At 39.4% G+C, this 20,364-nt stretch overlaps 1 protein-coding gene across 2 annotated transcripts; it reads right to left on the bottom strand.

Annotated features, from left to right (window-relative positions):
• Positions 1-1,622: 1,622 nt before the first annotated feature.
• nos1apb (nitric oxide synthase 1 (neuronal) adaptor protein b) lies at positions 1,623-20,125 on the bottom strand. Of its 2 annotated transcripts, none has more exons than XM_084118818.1 (10): positions 19,545-20,125; positions 19,149-19,220; positions 13,209-13,301; positions 12,975-13,033; positions 12,337-12,445; positions 10,867-10,963; positions 10,601-10,704; positions 4,303-4,431; positions 3,580-3,751; positions 1,623-2,324 (listed from the first exon to the last, which is right to left on the bottom strand). In XM_084118818.1, the coding sequence occupies exons 1-10, from the start codon at positions 19,641-19,643 to the stop codon at positions 1,969-1,971; spliced, it is 1,290 nt and encodes a 429-aa protein (XP_083974944.1). In that variant the 5' UTR covers positions 19,644-20,125; the 3' UTR covers positions 1,623-1,968. The 2 variants fall into 2 exon arrangements, with proteins under 2 accessions (XP_083974944.1, XP_083974945.1); XM_084118819.1 differs by having other exon boundaries at positions 10,867-10,945.
• Positions 20,126-20,364: the final 239 nt, after the last annotated feature.

Here is a 20,364-nt window from a genome sequence, read left to right as displayed (position 1 = left end):
GCAAGGGACAAATAAATTAGGCCCAAAATGCGGAACGTCCCGCCTAATTCGGGACCTTACCTTAGTGACAGTATCATCCTAAACCAGCAACCCTTCGCTCAACACCACCATCTACAGGCCGATGAGTGTACAGTCACTAAATGTGCACATAAATGAATTTATTTTATACCCCCCCATGGATGAAATTCTACGAAACTTAGCATACCCCCAGAGGATGTCAAGTTAATCATACACATGAAATATGGTGCAGTTCTGAAGATCTCAACTGAAGATAGGGGCGATTAAAGCAGAATAATATTGCATTTTCATTTTTTATGGGAGGGGCGCAAATCACGAATGAGTGATTATGGGCTAGGTTGATGTGGGCCCTTGAGAGCAACATACCATAAAAATTTCTTCATCCTCGGTGCCACGGTTCAGGTAGTTATTTAGGAAAAACTGCATTTTTTGGGTTTGGGGGGGCCCAGCGCGGGGGGGGAGTGGTCCCCGGGGACCAAACGAAATTTTTCCGTAAAAGTCTAGTGGGGCTACATGCCCACCAAATTTCATGTTCCCCGGTGTTTCGGTGTCCCTGGTATCGTTGACGAAAAAATTCAGTAGATGACGAAAAAAAAAAAAAAAAAACTTTGACAATCGATTATGGGCTAGGTTGATGTGGGCCCTTAAGACCAACATACCATAAAAATTTCTTCATCCTCGGTGCCACGGTTCAGGTAGTTATTTAGGAAAAACTGCATTTTTTGGGTTTGGGGGGGCCCAGCGCGGGGGGGGAGTGGCCCCCGGGGACCAAACGAAATTTTTCCGTAAAAGTCTAGTGGGGCTACATGCCCACCAAATTTCATGTTCCCCGGTGTTTCGGTGTCCCTGGTATCGTTGACGAAAAATTCAGTAGATGACGAAAAAAAAAAAAAAAAAAACTTTGACAATCCCTATATGACCGCTTTCGCTAGCTACGCTAGCGGCGGTCATAATAAACACGCAGAATCGGAAAATTTTCGAAAATCGAAAATACAGACCGGAAGTGAAAAGACAATGAGCGCAGCGCTAAAAAGGGGCGGGGCTACATAAGGTCTATAATCTTCAGTAATCGAAGAAAAGGGAGTTTTCCCATTGCGTCTAGCGACGCAGTACTTGTTCCCGTTATCTAAGGGAACCGACGTTACGTTAGTAACCAAGTACTTTTTATTTATTTATTTGAAGGTATTTAAATTTTTTATTTATGACGACAAAGCTGAATTTTCAGCATCATTACTCCAGTCTTCAGTGTCACATGATCCTTCAGAAATGCTGATTTGCTGCGCAAGAAAAAAATTATTATTAATGTTAAAAACAGTTGTGCTGCTTAATGTTTTTGTGGAAACCGTGATGTATTTTTAAGTATTCTTTGATGAATAGAAAGTAAAAAAAAAAACAGCATTTATTTGAAATATTTATTTGAAATATTTTGTAACATTATAAAAGTCTACTGTCACTTTACTGATCAATTGCATCCTTGCACAATAAAAGTATTAACTTCCTAAAAAAAAAAACTATCTTACTGAACCCAAACATTTGAACTGTATTTTGTGAAAGATTTGTTTTTTTTGTCCATGCAATGCAAGTCAATTGGGCCCAGAACAACATTGATTGAACTCAACAAGTTTATTGTATGTTTACAGGCTTGGAATGACACATGGGTGAGAAAATAATGGCACAATTTTAAAATGTTTTATACTGTTTGTTTGATTTTTGAGCACAACAACCTGAACACACACTGGCTAGGATCTGCATAATTAAACAGTGGGATGTTTAACATCTTTCAGTTTTTTTTTATTTTTTTATATACAAGCACATAAGGTGATCATTCTGACAGCTGAAGCTGCAATGCAAAACTCTCTTCACAAAGCTAAAGTGCTTAGCTGCTACCCCTGCTGGTGTGGGCTGTTTTTTTCAGCAGGAACAGTCTCTCACAAACACAGATGCACACAGTTACTGGCCCCAGCTGTCCCGGTCATCGCTCTCATCCGTGTTAGACTCATAACCGGATGCGATACCCGACTCTCTGAATCCAGCTGTGTCCAGTGCGCTGAGGAACTGGTTTCCTGGAGGAGAGCAACCTCCTGACTGATCTTCATCCTGACCCTGACCTGAGTCACGGTCCTGCTCCGGCTTCTTCTCCTGGTCTGAAGATTCTGTGAAGAAACTAAAGCCATCCAGCCGTACCAGGCTGTTTGAGAGAGGGAAGCCCCCTCGAGCGCTTGGGGGGGGATTCGGGTTGGGGTCACGCGATGCAGCTGGCATGTTGGCACGCAGGGCGATTTCCAGTAGACTGTCTTGAGATCCCACTTCATGGAGGAAATGGCATAATGGGATAGTCAGTAAGAGAATGGTGTCATCACATTTACCTTCTTTGAAAATGACAGGTTGATTATATTCTGATGCAAATTTCTGATGCAGTATTCAACTTCTATTAAAGGATTCTTTCACTTTAATCAATAAAAATTTTATCATAAAATATTTATACTACCTTCAAAAAATTGAAAGGGAAAAGTCTCTTATCTGCATTACTTTGATCAAAAATACAGTAAAAACAGTAATATTGTGAAATATTATTACAATTTAAAATAACTGTTTACTATTGCAATGTTTTTTAAATGTAATTTATTCCTGTGATGTCAAAGCTGGATTTTCTGCATCATTACTCCAGTCTTCAGTGTCACATGATCCTTCAGAAATCATTCTAATATGCTGATTTGCTGCTCAAGAAACATTTTTATTACTAACTTATTATTACTAATTTTGAAAACAGTTGTGCTGCTCAATATTTCAGAGAAAACTGTGATACATTATTTTTAGGAACAGCATTTATTTGAAATAGAAATCCTTTGTAACATTATAAATGCCCTTACTGTCACTTATGATGAATAAATGTATTAATTTCTTTCCAATCTTAAAACAATCTCAAAAACAACAATCTTACTCACCACAAACTTTTAGCATATAAAACGATAGCATATAAAATAGTAAAATCTACCTACACAAAAAATATTTAGAATATAAAGGATTAGTAAAGATTTTTTACTACTAAAGCTGTACATACGTACATACAAAAATCTTAAAATGTTTTAAATGCTGTCAGCACATTCCTATTGTACGCTTAACATATATCCAAACATACACAAAATTGTAGGTGTAAATATTACAAACCACTGCCTACAGATAGTATTGAGGTCAAGCCTGGCCTGGGACACATTTTTTGGTGCTTTTATAGACTTTCATTATATGGAAAAGAGTAGCACGAACATTTTTCAAAATTTCTACTTTTGTGATCAGTGGAAAGAAGAAAGTAAAAAAAGAAGACTTGGAACAACGTGATCAGGAGTAAATTACAGGACTTTAATTTTAGGGTGAACTATTCTTTGAAACAGACTGAATTATCCTTTAGCCTGGCACACATGATAAAGCTGTGTGCCAGGCTGTATGACTATAAAGCTGCTTTGATTTGTATTGTATAAAGCGCTATATAAATAAAGGTGATTTGACTTGACACAAAAGAAGTAAAGAGATAGATCTCTTAAAGGAATATAACCCTAGACTCACAGGGAGAGTTTTTGTGTGGTTGAGTGCGAAGCTCCAGTTCTTGTACGTGTTTGACCAGAAGCGAGAGATGCTGCAGGAGTTCAGTGTTCTGTTGCAGGAGCTGCTGGACTCTCGCCTGAGCCTCCGTCCTGGCGCTGGTCTCCACAGACAGCTGCTGCTGCAGCAGAACCACCTACAGAACAACAATTAGATTGTTACACTTCTGTAAGAAGAATAGTGCTTACCGGTGCAAAACCTGCCACTAAGATGATAGGATATTCTGGGTGGTTGCCAAGGCACAATGTGTTTTGGGTGGTTACTTAAAGGAATAGTTCACTTTAAAATGAAAATTCTGTTATCATTCACTCAATCTCAAGTTGTTTCAAACCTGTATGAATTTCTTTCTTCTGCTGAACACAAAAGAAGATATTTTGAAGAATGTCGGTAACCAGACAGTTGATGGACCCCATTGACTTCAATGGGGTCCATCAACTGTTTGGTTACCAACATTCTTCAAAATATTTTCTTTTGTGTCTATAATATAATATAAAATATCTTATATTTCAATTTTCATTTTTAAGTGAACTATTCCTTTAATGCCCCATGTCAAAAAAGGCCACCCTCAAGTCTCTGATCCCACTATCAACAATCAATCAATCAATCAATCAATCAATCAATCAATCAATCTATCTATCTATCTATCTATCTATCTATCTGAGAAAGCATTTAGACATGTGATGTGACCTGTGCGGAGGCGGCTTGACTCCTCTGCTCCTGCTGCTGTAACTGCCTCTGCAGGAGCTGCACCTGATGGCTCACAGTTAGAGGGCTGGAGAGAAGAGACTCCATCACCAGCACTGGTGCTTCACACACCTGCATGGAGAAAGTAGGAGATACATGCTGTTTATTACCTTTAAGTTGACATTTGCTTTGCAAATGAGGGCCAATTAAGCTAATTAGTACCTAATAATCAACCATGTGCATGAACTATGATTGACACTTTGGAATCTATTAGTTATTTTGAAATGTATCACACATTGAGAATAGTTTAGTTTATTTGTTAAGGTTAATAGGAGTGACCGTTTTCTTTCTATCAACCAATCATATTCAAGAACAGTAAGATGTCATCACATGATAGCCATGCCATCTTGAATTATGGAACATGTTATCCACTTACAATATACTTATTACAGTGACAACTCTTACTGGAGTGGCCTGGTGTTTCTTATTTAAGATCCCAATAGTTTATGGATGGACCCTTTTGTGAGTTTGAAGGTAAAACCTTTCAATCACCTGCTTAGATACTGAGCTAGTAAGACATGATTTCACTTCCGGCGTGCCGCTATGATGGCGTCGCTGACGAGCGCTCTGTGTAAACTTTGTTGTTTTTTGTGTTATTTTGTGTTATTCGTGTTACTACTTATACATACTTTCGCTCAGACAGTACAGACTCTCATCCTGTATGATCGACAAACACTACTGGACATCCAATCTAATTTAAACTTTGGTTCGGAAACAACGCTACCTCAGTACTCCAGCTTCAGCGTCTACGCGCTTCCACTGTTGCCGGCCTGCATTCTAAGACACCGTCGGAAAAGGAGGAAAGGCAAGCGTGCTGGAATTCTATGCAGATCGCGGAAAAGAAGTTTCAATCCTCCTCTCCCTACCATCTTGTTAGCCAACATACAGTCTCTGGATAACAAACTTGACGAACTTAATGCGAGAATCACACACCAGCGGGACATTCGTAACTGCTGCGTTCTGGCTTTCTGTGAGACGTGGTTACACTCAGAAGTACCCGATACGGCCATTACACCGCCTGGATTCTCAGTTTTTCGTCATGACAGATCGCTAAACTCCGGTAAGAGCAGAGGTGGAGGTGTGTGCTTTATGATTAACATTCGCTGGGCCACTGATGTTACAGTTTTATCTACACACTGCTCCCCTGAGAGCGAACTACTCTCCATTAAAGCAACACTATGTAACTTTTCAACCTTCATAATATATTTCCAAGATCCTTGTGATGGTACATCGACTTACAATAGGTTGAATGACACGTCTGCCATAGCCTGACGGGGTCTGTATCGCTTTTACTGGCACTATGTAACTTCGGGATTTGGGTAGTAACCAGAGCACAAAAAGAACTACAAAATTCGACTGCTTTACGGCATACGTCACTTCCCCCACCACTTCGTCAAATTTGGACGTGAGAGGCCAACCAGCGTTTGTTTTCGGCTTTCGTGCGTATGTTTTTGTTATGGGGGTTGTTTACACCTGGCCACTTCATGCGTTTTCTCAGATCGGATAGCTATCTGATCGTGAAAAGTCCAGGTTTAAATGCCCTCCGAAACGCATTTGAGACGGATTTGAATCCGATCCCTCAAACCACTTCAGGAGGAGGTCTGAGACGCATTCCAGACGAAACTGGACAAGTGTAAATGCATATGGTTGTTGAAACCACATATGTAAATTGTACTCCTCCCAAAAATGCTAAAAAAATAAAAAAATAAAAACGTGTGAGAGCGTGTTATAGGCTATGTTATATCCAGATATGACGACGCGCTGGAACACGCATCACCGCAGATGAGCAACTGCATTAAGCCAACGTGCAAACTATCGCAAATCAAAGTGAAAGTAAGTCGCAGACGCTTAACACACAATCTTCATCATTAAAAGTAAAGAAACGAAATGATCTTACCAGGGCTGTTACTGCTCTCTCTTATTGCGGTCTTTGATTTTGAAATTTTAGCTGATGATCTATAAAATGCAGCTCATATCTGTTGCTTTCGGTGACGTGCACTCCATTAAATCTGCATATAGCGCGAGAATTGAAGATCGAATTTAAATCCGTTTCGCAAAAATACATTTATGTGACCAGGTGTAAATGGAATCGTTTTGATAAATCAGATCGCTATGCCTCACGAATTAGTTTGCCAGCTGAACTCAGGTGTTGTGAGGTGTATTTATCACGTGTATTTATCACTGTTGACGTTGATTCCTGCAACTATCATGAGAACAGCTTTCAATATCTCACATAATTATCAGGACATAAATAAGCCTAACGTAGAGGTTGTAAATAGTGTAAACGAGCACAATTTGCAAACTGTTATGATAAATTGCAATAATCATGTCTAATGACATCATAACGGCCAATGTTATGAAATAATGCGACGCACATTTAACTTAATTGATTTTATCTGGCATTTTGTAATGTTTACATTCCAATAAAAACAACACAAATTAAATTATACAGTAGGCCTAGACTATAGACTATTTACTTGTGATTTAGCTGCAATCATGTAAAAACGTTATAATATAATATATTTACGACAGTGCAAGTATTCCACAGCGACTCTAGGGGTCACTGTTTGACAAAAACACAATTTCTACTTAGTGTGGCTTTAAAGTGCGCCCTTTCTACCTCCCGCGGGAGTTTAATTCTATCATTATTACAGTTGTTTATATCCCGCCTCAAGTGGACAAAACTAAAGCATTGGACGAACTGTACAGTACCATAAATGGATTAGAAATTGCTCATCCTGACTCTGCTTTCATCGTTGTTGGGGATTTTAACAGGGTGAATATGAGGAAAGTTCTTCCCAAATTCTACCAGCACATAAATTTCCCCACACAAGGTGATCAGACATTAGATCACTGCTATACAACACTAAAGGACAGTTATAAACCTCTCCCCCGTCCAGCATTCGGCAAAGGTGACCACATTAGCATATTGCTGCTACCAGCCTACAGACAATGCCTGAAACAGTTCACAAATGGAGTGAGGATGCCATCTCCACACTGCAGGACTGTTTTGAATCCACAGACTGGCAGATGTTTCATGATGCAGCAGGAGACAACACACAGGAATACACAGATTCTGTGGTATGCTACATTAACAAATGCACAGAGGATGTTGTCCCATCCATTAATGTTAAATCATTTCCAAACCAGAAACCATGGGTCAACGGTGAGGTGCGTGCCAAATTAAGAGCACGAACTGCTGCCTTCAACTCTGGGGATCTAACTGCTTACAAGAAGTCCAGGTATGACCTTCAGAGAACCATCAAATCAGCCAAACGAGACTTTAGGGACAGAGTGGAGTCAGACTATCATGGCTCTGACCCCCAACGCATGTGGAGCAGTTTGCGCTATATCACGGACTACAAAGGAAGGAAAAGCAGTGGTGTGTCTTTGTCTGCCTCTTTACCAGATGAGCTGAATACATTCTATGCTCGCTTTGAGACAGGCAACACATTCCCTGCAGTGAAAATACCTGCTGACCCTGACACCTGCCCTTTGGTTCTAACGAAGCTCGAAGTGAGTAAGGCCTTCAAGAGAGTCAACGGCCGGAAAGCTCCAGGTCCAGATGGCATACATGGACGTGTCCTGAGGGCTTGCGCTGTCCAGTTAGCAGATGTCTTCACCAACATCTTCAACCTCTCCTTGAGTCTAACAGTGATCCCCACATGCTTTAAGCAAACTACCATCATCCCTGTTCCCAAAAAAACATCTGTCTCCTGCCTGAATGACTACCGCCCTGTAGCACTGACATCAGTGATCATGAAGTGCTTCGAACGGTTAGTCAAATCCCACATCTGCTCCTCTCTGCCTGACACTCTGGACCCATTCCAATTTGCTTACCGGTCTAACAGATCCACTGATGACGCCATTGCAATGGCCATACACTCTGCCCTGGAACACTTGGAAGGAAGAGACACCTATGTGCGGATGCTGTTCGTCGATTACAGCTCTGCATTCAACACCATCATTCCTACCAAACTTATAGCCAAACTGAAAGATCTGGGTCTTAACAGTCACTTATGTAACTGGGTCCTGGATTTCCTGACCGGCAGACCCCAAGTGGTTAGAATTGGCAATCACACATCCTCCTCACTCACACTCAACACTGGTGCCCCACAGGGATGTGTACTCAGTCCTCTCTTATACTCCCTGTTCACTTATGACTGTTCTGCTAAGCATAGTTCCAACATCATCCTCAAATATGCTGACGATACTACTATCCTAGGACTCATCACTAATGGTGATGAGACATCCTACAGAGATGAGGTTAATGCACTCACATCATGGTGTGCTGATAACAATCTCTCTCTAAATGTCAGAAAGACCAAGGAGATGATCGTGGACTACAGGAAGTCACAGAGAGAGAGTCACACTCTTATTTACATTAATGGAGAGATAGTAGAGACAGTTAAGAGCTCCTTAACTGTCTCAAGAGTTCCTTGGCATTCATATCTCTGAGGATCTTTCCTGGAGCCTACACTCAGAGACCATAGTGAGAACAGCCCGTCAGCGTCTCTACTTCCTGCGGAGACTAAAAAGGTTTGGCATCTCCTCAAACATCATGTCAAATTTCTACCGCTGCACTATAGAGAGCATTCTGACCGGCTGCATCACGGTATGGTACGCAACTGCTCTACTTTGGACCGAAAAGCTCTTCAGCGAGTGGTGAGAACAGCAGAGCTCATCATTGGACATAAACTCTCATCCTTACAGGACATCTATCAAACTCGCTGCTTGAGAAAGGCTCGCAGCATCATTAAGGACTGTACTCACCCTGCTCATCACCTGTTTGCCATACTGCCATCTGGCAGACGCTTACGATCCATTCGATCACGGACAACTAGATTGAAGAACAGTTTCTATCTTCAAGCCATCAGACTGCTTAACAGCCAACCATCCTTCATCTAAGACTGGAATACATGATGCTCTTACTTTACTTTATTGTACTTGCACTTTTATTGTACTTGCACTCAAAAATCTCTGTGCTATTCACATAAGTCTATGTCTTTTATGTCTTGTTATTGTCATTATATGTATGAGCCTCGTCACAAGCATTTCAATGCACAGTTTTTTCCCTAGTGTTAACTATGCAAATGACAAATAAATGCCTCTTGACTCTTGACTCTTAAAGTACAGTAAGTAAAAGTCGGCATGAAACTGAAGTTGTGATTGTCTGTTCTTCCCTATTGTGACGTATATCTGAGTGTAACGGCTTCTCGAATGAAAATATGTAGTGCGGCCTGTGCAGGACTTTATTCTGCCCATGGGTAATTGATTGGATGGTGTAAATTGATTTACGCGGAGACCGTTTTCAAAAACTTGCAACTTTGAAACCAGTTTTCAAAAGTTAGCGTTTTCAGACAACCAAAACGCCCTTGACGTGTAAATGAACGGGCAAAACGCATAAAAAGTTGTACTTTTTAGTTGAAAAAGGTGTCGTGTAAACAGCCCCTTAGGCCCAGAGGAACATAAAAAATTAAAAACACTGGTCTCATATGTTCGCTCTTATGATTGCTGTAAATGAAAGAAGATCAGCAGATCCACAGAACAGATTCCAGAACAGACAACTTCTGCTGTATCAAAGTAATTTTGCAAACCATTACAAGTACATGAAAGCTTTAACCTCTGTGAAAGCGCAGTTTCCTAAAAAGTCCCCAGTGATCTAATACGTGTCAGCATGGACAGCTTTCATTTCTTATTCATTAGAGTAAAGCTAAAATTCTAGAAGTGTCTAAAATGTGTATCCTAAAATATATAATTCATAAATTAGCCCCATCATTGCTGGAAACAGTTGGCATGTTAATAAACAAGACTTATTGGAAAGAAACTACCATCAATGTCTAAAATTCACTTTTAAGTGTTATTATAAGATTCCAAAGATTATTTGAACTAAACTTTAGACAACTGTCTAGTAAATATCCATTTTTAGCCCTAATTTTGATCATGGCCCAGTTTCTGCCCTAAAAACCATGTGGGATGAGCATCTATAAATAACAGAAAACAGGGAAAACTTGAGCTATATTTAAAGAGACAACACCTCAGACATCTTCTTTCTTCTAATTTCTTCTAAAAAGTATGGTTTTCTGTTGGTAAACATTTTATTGAGTCAATGTGAAAATGTGAAAAAGATCGATGAGGAAAAATGAAGAATTTGAACACATATTTGTTCTTGATATTCTGCTGGCTGTGGGAACTTGTTAAAAACTCCATATCAACCTGATAGTCAGGCAGAGGACTTTACCTTGTCATCTTTTTCCAGGCCAGCGTTGCCTGATTTCTCAGTGGTGCTGCCAGTAACCGGATTTTCATCTTTGCTTCTCTCCTCTTCTCCTTTTACAAGCCATGCTGCCAATTACAAAATAATCAATGGAAAGTATCTAGTTCACATAACAATATAGACTATTTGATGGTTATGATTTTAATGACTGATCTTAATTTGTCTTCTATGAAAATGGCAAAACAATAACACTTCAGATGAAATGTAAGTTAAGGTCAATGTCTTCTCACCGTCGGCATTGTCTAGACTCTGTTTATGGCACACTTCAAACGCCTGACCCACGGTCCGCACTATCCTCATGGCTTGGCTCTGAGACAGACAGTAGATCTTTAAGCAACCAAGGTTTATTGAACATGTCAAACGTGCTTTTCCACATGCAGGTAAACATCTGTGGATTTTTGTTTGATATGGGACAAAAAAAGCTGTACTGGGAGAGACAGAAGAATTAATTAACATTTGAGAAAGAAAGAGGGATTTATAGAAGAGGATGACAGATATAAGGGAAAGAGAAGGAGTGAGTGAGAGAGGGAGAACATTACACCCATAAGTCAATTACACATTATAGCAGTGCTGTCAAAGTGATGGATTAGTTCATTTTAGATGGACCCTGGTGCTCTGGACAAAAAACCCAAGCCAAAGAGACTCATATCAAGTAGCTTATGCCAAAATCAGTTTCTTTTTCTGGAGAAAACGGCTAACCTGTTGCTGTTCAAAAAAATCCCATGAGACAAATTTTTTGCAACAGAATTATTAAGAATAGTCATAAATGGTATTGTTTCAATTATATCAAAATTGATAAAAAAAATTGTGGATTTGGAGAAACTTTATTATGTGTGTGTAGAAAATTCATAGTAATTTTTGCCATTGCATTTAGCAATGTATTCTTTATTTATTTGCTGTACGTAATATTTACATCTAAATGTAAAGTTTAAAAAGACTAAATCTAAGTTTCTTTAAATATATCTTCTTTATATATTTGTATAAAAAAAATGTACAAATAATTTGTATTACAATATCTTTATCGATCTATCTATCTATCTATCTATCTATCTATCTATCTATCTATCTATCTTTGTGTACTGAACCCCTGCCTGTTTCGTTTTACTGTTTTCGCTCTTACTTATTAAACTGCATATGGATCCTAACGACTCCATCTTGGCCTCCTCACAACAATGCGATTGTTGGGCAGGGCTCAGCCCAGTAATTGCTGCTTGCAGCTTTATTTTCATTACCATTTGTCGGCCAGCAGCTATTAACAATTCTGCTGATTTGTCATTAAGATAATGAATTGCCACAAAGATAATGTAACAGAAATCTAGATTACGTCCAATGAAAACCAAATGTTTAAGTCTGCAGGGCACAAAAAAATGTATGGACAATATGAACTAATGTAATATTTTCAGAGGCAAGACAGCACTGACCCAAACGGGCTAGTGACTGTTTCATCAGCCGACCCAAAACTCTCTCACATTAGTCCTGGACCAGATGGCCATCCTTATTGTTGATCCCTGTTACTTTAAATCATCTGATGAATAAGATGACAACTAAATAATTGAAGTCCAGCATAATTTATTCACCCCTAAGATGTCCCATTTTGCCATTTTTATTCCTGGACAACCAATCAATATTATTAACATATTTGTGCCAAATGGAGTATTATCAAATGTCTAGAGGATTTCCTTCATTATAGTGAGGTTTACCTTTCTCTTGGATTTGAAGACATTGCAGCGGAACACGTTGCTTTTCTTGTCTCTGGCTATATAACTGAATATCTTCAGGTCCTGTGAGTCATGTGAGACGTAAAATATTCTGAAAAGAAAAAAATGACTAATAAGCTACAGCAATTGACCTTATAACTGTCTCATTGCCATGGCAACAACAAGGCCAACATGCTCTTCACTGACTTGGTCCCTTTGGCATTACAGGAGTACATTACATGTGCTCAATACATTTTTGAAATAACTACAGATTTTGGACATACAACAGAAAATATTACATTAAATTAGTGTCAAGCTAAAACTCAAGAAATGGATCCATTTCAGAACGATGTTGGTATTGATTGGTACTGTATTGTTTAATACAATATAACTAAAGTGGACTGCCACTAGTCTATTGATGTTACTGCTTAACAATCCGCTTATGCTCGCTGGAGACTGTTTGTTGCTATGGGGATTTTGAAGACATTCTGCTTTTTGTTGCAGCTCACGGAGCCAAATGATTTTGATGTGACGTGTGCGTGTACAATGGTGAAGGTCATCAAACCCCCATAGGCAATGTCACTCCAGTCAAGAATAAAATTTGTAATAAACTCTATGGAAATAAAATGTGGTAAAATTACCTGAAAATGGGGTCTTGGGCCAGTGTCACTTGGCTTTCATCCCAGCTATAATCATATTTCTAACACAAATATTGAGTACATTTTTAGTCAAGAAATATATTCATAATTTATAATAATCAGTTGTATATAATTGTACAAAATACACAACATTAATTTATATTTATAAATTAAATTAATTAAATGATTAAAATTAATATTTTTAATGAAATTATGAGAAACGCTGAAAGAGCTCACCTTTTTCTTTTTCCGCAAAACTACCTTGACACCATCCACTGACACAATAAGATTGACTTTCTTCTTCTTTATGTTCTTAATTTTAAACTCATACTGAAAATGATGCATAAAAATTGAATTGAAAACTGATTGAATAAACATGAATCATGATATAAACTTTATCATGCTCACCACCTGTTCTGTTCAGGTCATTTTTGACCCAGTTGAGAATTAAAAACATTGTAAAAAATATATCTCTTTTTAAATTATTTTTTTTTTTTATGTTTTTTTTTTTTTGAAAAACAAAGATTTTATAATATTTAATTTATATTTCTGGAATGTCAAAATGTTTGTATACATTCTCATGTTATGTGTGGGTCACATCCTCATAATCTGTATACATGTATCTGTACCACCACTGATGAGATGTGAGTAATAAGTGAAATAATTTTATAAGACTAAGAATATTGTGAAAACATCTAGGTAAGCAAGCACTATCAGTTTTCACATACAAAAATAAATAGGAGAGTGGTGTAACATTTCTGAAGATACAGTTAAGTCTATATGGGTCGTTTTTGACCCGAACATAAAAGGTGTCATTTTTCTAACAGCCTACATATAGGTCAGTAAACAGTGAGAGACGTATAAAAAGACCAGATGAAACAAATAAATTCATCGCTACTTAGCCTTTGAGTAAGACACATCACTTAATTTTACAGAATAACTGGTTCTGTAACAAGCAAACTCAAAGTAGCATTTCGATAAAGTCACTACATAATGTATAAATAAACACACAAGTATGAAAATTGTGAATTATAACACATATATCTCAAATCAAATAGATTCTTCTAAGTGTCTAGGAAAGGAAAACTTGAGCAACCTGCAATGATAAGACAATCTATCAAGAAAGATATCAACCTCTAATGAAGATGCTTTTGCTTTTAGAAGACTGGCAGTCTTTGGAGAACTGCATAAGTAATCAAAGACTAGGAAATCCACAGGAGTGGGATTAAAGGAGATGCACTAGGCATACTAAAATGTGTCTGGGTTAAAAAACTCTCTTTTATCCAAAGCTTTGATTACCGCTAACATGGACCAATAGCAATGCGAGCTTATTTTTAAGGAGCGTGTTTGTTCTGCTGCTCTTAGTTCTCCTTAAATACATGATATAGAAAGCGATATCTGAAAGAAATTGAGAGCTATGAAATACTACTGACTCAAATGATTGATCAACAGGAAAAGCTCCCTGAAGAGAAATGTTGTGCAAACATGTCTAAACATTGCACAAACATATTCTCTTTGATGGAGCAATGTTGATTAAAGTAAACCGTGCTGCTGCTGCCAGCACACTGGTGCAATCTCATAGCCATAAACACAGCCACACTGGACTCAGCAGAGAAGACATGAACAAACAGGTCTTTACACTGGTTCCATATTAACAGAATAAACACCTTCCACCACAATAAAAGGGTTTCATTCATCAGTTTCCCTTTTATAACTAGCTCTTCAGAGAAACTTGTTTAATTATTAAGGGTATAGTTCACCCCAAAATGAACACAAATGAAGACCTTTTTGATGAAATCTGAGAGATTTCTGTCCCTCCATTGACAGCTACTCAACCTCTTTGATGCTTCAAAAAGTTCATTAAAATCATAAAACTAATCCATATGATTTGGTTTTGACAAATTTTTTTTTTGAAGAGCCTAAGATCGCTTTATATGATATTTTTTTATTTTTTATTTTTTTATTCAAGCTTAAGCAGATACAGGCTTTAACAGTTCATGTTCCGAGAGCCTATCGTGATCTGCAGCTACTCAGGACTAGATATATAGGATAAGTGACATTAAGCATCAGGAGATTACAGTTTTTTGCTAAGGAGGTGTTTGTTTAGTCTTTTCTTGAAGGCCTGAACATTCTTTGAGGTGATTTCACCTACTACAGTACAGGGGAGGCAGTTCCAAGTTGTTACAGCCGAATGAAGAAAGCTCCTCCCCAAGCATTTGGTGTTGGACTTGGGGAGTTTTAGGGCATGACTTGGTCGTGCTCTTCGAGTGGTTCGGCAAAGGAGATCAGGTGGGGGTAGCAGAGCTTTGAGATCCTCTGGACAGGTTTCAGTGTGCATTTTGAAAAGCACAGTTGTTGCTGCAACAATTCTACGATGGCTGAGCTGGCTGATTGCATATTTCCTTAGGGCGTTGTCCTCATCCTCCCCAATGATTTTCAGTGCCTTTTTCTGGATGTTGTCAAGCTGCCCAAGGGTGGTCTGTGATGCGTTCATCCAGGCAAGGCATGAGTACTCCATGGTACTCCTGACTTGTGCCTTGTAGACATTGGCCCTATCTTTGACATCAAGCTTGTTGGCCAACCTGCGCAGAGCTCCAAGACGCTGTCTCGCATGCTTGCAGATGTTTGACAGGTGATTAGTCCATAGCAACTTCTTATCGATACATAGCCCCAGAATATTCAACTGCTCAAAAAGGTAAATTCTGGTTGCCCCAAAGAGAAGGTCCGGGCAGGATGGAGGCCTCTTTCTCGACAGAAACATAGCCTTGCATTTGCTGGGCTCGAACGTGACCTTCCAGGTATCAGCCCACCTGCGAATATTCTCCAGGTCTTTATTTAGGGATGCTGCCACATTGGGACCATTAAGTGTCGTTACTGGGGCGTAAATGGTGGAATCATCCGCATATAGAAAAATGCTATTATCGCACTGTTCTACAACATCGTCTATGAAGATGGAGAATAATAGCGGGCCGAGAATGGATCCCTGGGGCACCGAGGCGTTGATTGGTTGAGGTGATGAGGACTGACCAGAGAGCACGACCTGGATGGACCTTCCTTCCAGGTAACTCTGTAGCCAAGAATGTAATGGCCCAGTTATGCCTTTAGCAGAAAGCTTATCCAGAAGGCCGTTGTGCCAAACCTGGTCGAATGCTCCTTTAATGTCTAGTGCAACAATATACACCTCACCTCCTTTGTCTAAGATGTTGTTCCACGTCTGCGACAGAACTGTAAGGAGGTCTGCTGTGCAGTGGTTCGGTTTAAATCCATACTGTTTATTAGAAATTAATTTATGACGGAAGAGGTAGCCCTGGAGCTGTTTATGAACTGAGGATTCCATCACTTTGCTAAGGACTGAGAGGAGGGATATGGGACGATAATTTGTTGGATCTGATTTTGAGTCTCTTTTATGTACTGGTATCACTCTGGCGTTTTTCCATTGTTTGGGGAACACGCCATGTGAGAAGAGAATTTGAAAGAGACGACTGAGGGGGCTGGCCAATTCTGCTGCACATTCTCTAAGGACTTTTGTTGGTATTTCATCAGGTCCCGTTGCCTTTGCTGGGTCAAGGTTGCGAAGAATGTTCCTAATGTCTTTGGGTTTGAAGTGCACATAGGCAAAAGAGGATGTTGGTTGCTGGCACTGAGGCAACGATTGCGCAGATGCATCAAGCAAAGTACACTTCTCTGCAAAGGTTTGGCAGAAGATGTTAGCCTTTGCACTGGCACTGATGTGGGTGGTACCCCGGTGTTCAATGACAGGGATGTCTGTGAAACCACTTCTGCCTGAAAGTGAATTTACTATGCCCCACCATTTTTTTGAGCTTAGTGAGTTATCTGCAAGATCATTCCTCAATTTGGTGTAATACTCCCTTTTAGCCCTCTTTTCAGCTTGATTGAAAGCTGCTCTTGCCTTGAGGAACTTCCGTTTCATAGCCGGGTCATCGGAGGTCCGTATGTTGTGATAAAGCTTTCTTTTTCTCATGGCTAATCTTCTGCACTCTGCGTTGAACCAGGCTTTATCCCCGGGCTTTTTGGTGATGGTCTTGTTGGGAATATATAATGCCATGGCATCTCGCAGTATGGTGGTAAAGTTTGTGCAGATGATTTCAGGATCTTCATCCTTGAGAATACTGGGCCAGTTAATGTTAGTAAGGTAACCTCTCATTAAGGTAACCCAGAAGTGAGCCTTATCATATCTCCATACTGTTCTCTTGTATGGCTTATCTCTGAAGACTGGTATTTGTAGCTGTATTAGAACAGGGTTGTGGTCAGAGGATCCCATTTGTGCTAAGGTGGTAGTGGTTGCTATGATTTAATTTGGGCTAATTTACACATATAAACATTAATCAGCAAACATAAACAGAAGCTCAACCAAACCTTCTTGACGCAGGACAACAAACCTTATTGGTTCTTGTAGAAGCTCAAACGCGCTGCATAACATGAGAGAATGAACCTCATTGGTTCTTGCTGAAGCTCAAATGCACTGTGTAACACGAGAATGAACCTCATTGGTTCTTGCAGAAGCTCAAACGTAGTGCGAAACACGAGAATGAACCTCATTGGTTCTTGCAGAAGCTCAAACGTGCTGCGTAACGTGAGAATGAATCTCATTGGTTCTTGCAGAAGCTCAAACGTGCTGCGTAACACGAGAATGAATCTCATTGGTTCTTGCTGAAGCTCAAATGTGCTGCGTAACACGAGAATGAACCTCATTGGTTCTTGCAGAAGCTCAAACGTGCTGCGTAACACGAGAATGAACCTCATTGGTTCTTGCAGAAGCTCAAACGTGCTGCGTAACACGAGAATGAACCTCATTGGTTCTTGCAGAAGCTCAAACGTGCTGCGTAACATGTGAGAATGAACCTCATTGGTTCTTGCTGAAGCTCAAATGCACTGTGTAACACGAGAATGAACCTCATTGGTTCTTGCAGAAGCTCAAACGTAGTGCGAAACACGAGAATGAACCTCATTGGTTCTTGCAGAAGCTCAAACGTGCTGCGTAACGTGAGAATGAATCTCATTGGTTCTTGCAGAAGCTCAAACGTGCTGCGTAACACGAGAATGAATCTCATTGGTTCTTGCTGAAGCTCAAATGTGCTGCGTAACACGAGAATGAACCTCATTGGTTCTTGCAGAAGCTCAAACGTGCTGCGTAACACGAGAATGAACCTCATTGGTTCTTGCAGAAGCTCAAACGTGCTGCGTAACACGAGAATGAACCTCATTGGTTCTTGCAGAAGCTCAAACGTGCTGCGTAACATGTGAGAATGAGCCTCATTGGTTCTTGCAGAAGCTCAAACGTGCTGCGTAACACGAGAATGAACCTCATTGGTTCTTGCAGAAGCTCAAACGTGCTGCGTAACGTGAGAATGAATCTCATTGGTTCTTGCTGAAGCTCAAATGTGCTGCGTAACACGAGAATGAACCTCATTGGTTCTTGCAGAAGCTCAAACGTGCTGCGTAACACGAGAATGAACCTCATTGGTTCTTGCAGAAGCTCAAACGTGCTGCGTAACGTGAGAATGAACCTCATTGGTTCTTGCAGAAGCTCAAATGTGCTGCGTAACACGAGAATGAACGCCTAAATTCAATCTGTTCATCATATAAAGTGATCGTGTCTCTTCAGAAAATTTGGATTAAAACGCTCAATTCATATGGATTAGTTTTACGATCTCTTTATGAGTGTGTCAAATTGTCAGTTGTGTAGCTGTCTATGGAGGGACAGAAATCTCTCATATTTATTTAAAAAGATCTTCATTTGTGTTTCGAAGATGAACGAAAGTCTTATGGGTTTGGAACGACATCAGGGTCAGAGTAATTAATGACAGAAATTTGGGGTGAACTATCCCTTTAAGAGCTTTGAAAACATCTTTGGAATGTTATAAAGACATGCTATAATGCAAAATGAAGAAAACATATTAAGGTTTGGCACTATTTCTAGGTCACAAATTTAAATACAAATTTAAATACAATTCGAATCGTGACATTAAGCTATTAGTTATTAAGATAATGAAAATGTATTACCAGTAATATCCTCATTCTTAAGCTTGTTAATCAGTCATTTGTGAACAAGAAAGATATGCTATTCACACATCACTCTTTCAAAAAGGTCAACTGTCTGAATCTTTATGAAGATAATTGTCCTATCCTTCATCTGACAAATTCAGGAACCCTTACCCGTATTTGTCTCATAGCGGCCAGAATTTCAATCCTGCTTTTAGGTCGCACAATATCCAGGCTCCCAATGAACTGTGGCAGAAAATGTTAAAACAAGTAACATATGATAAACAGTACATTTTCTGAAAAAGTAAATGAATTGCATTCATGCCAGTGTAACAGGTGAAATATGTACAGTTAGCCACATAATGGTAAACCCTTACATTACAGTGCCAATGTAACATTACATATTAATATAATATAGTTGTTACAATCCTTTAACATGATAATTACATATTAAGTATAATCAGCATAAGTCATCATAGGCCTACTCATAATGCAATTGCATGGTAACAAGTACACTATAATTTGTGAGCCATTTAATAAACAAGTGCATTTTTGTTTCTTAATATTTACCTTCACCTCGAATGTGAGCCCATGCTGGAAATGTCCTTCAGCAGGAATCCTCTGATCCATTGAGTCGTCTACCAAATTATATTTACTTTTCTCCAGCATTATGTTATACAATATAAAATATCGTTCGATGCCTTTATTTACTCAAAACATGCTGAAGCCTCTTGGCTGCACTGATTTCTGAGGGTTTTCTCATAGAAAGATGACGGCAGTCCTGACAATGTCCAAAGGCACAGGCAGAGAGGGATTCAGCATCATTTAGAGTAAATATGATTCAGTGTTTGTTTCATACCCAAACAGAAGGTTCAAATCGCGTACGCCGTCTGTTTATGTCTGGATTCCCAGCATGATGATAAATATCCCAGCTGTCACCGTTGGCGCAGACGGTCCCTGATCCTGAATTTTTGGGTCGTACTATGGAGAGAATGCTTATCTATTAATATTCAGCAGAGAAGCCATCGCCATTGGAAGGTTATCAAGCAACATTAGCGCGACCAAAGTAATATTCATGAGACAAACATTACGGTTTCCAGGCAAAGTCTGCATAAAGTCATTAATATTCGTCAGCCAACCTTCAGCGTAGTAGCGTTCGTAATTTCGCGTCCATTATTTCAAAAAGGTTTGTATGAACCTTCACTGTCAGGCTGTGAAATACTGGACTTTGGAAATAGTTATGCTGACATCTTGTGGTTAAACAGGTGAACGCGCCTATGTGCATTAACGCTGCATGCAGGAAAACACCTGTCAATGCACGGTGTGTGTGTGTGTGTGTGTGTGTGGCCTGGTATAGCCTAGTTATTTCGTTGTACTAAATAATGACCCA

The sequence above is a fragment of the Abramis brama genome (assembly GCF_963993115.1).
Source record: "Abramis brama genome assembly, chromosome: 7".
NCBI classification, from domain to species: domain Eukaryota; kingdom Metazoa; phylum Chordata; class Actinopteri; order Cypriniformes; family Leuciscidae; genus Abramis; species Abramis brama.
Note: the sequence above shows the minus strand (reverse complement) of the source record. Positions and strands in the feature narration are given on the sequence as shown.

Excerpts from the sequence above, each read along its gene's own strand:
- nos1apb (XM_084118818.1), bottom strand. The coding sequence starts at position 19,643 with ATGCTGGAGAAAAGTAAATATAATTTGGTAGACGACTCAATGGATCAG. Across the intron at positions 13,034-13,208 it reads TTTTGCGGAAAAAGAAAAAG|AAATATGATTATAGCTGGGA; the intron begins GTGAGCTCTTTC and ends TATTTGTGTTAG. Across the intron at positions 3,752-4,302 it reads GTCAAGCCGCCTCCGCACAG|GTGGTTCTGCTGCAGCAGCA; the intron begins GTCACATCACAT and ends GTTGTTCTGTAG.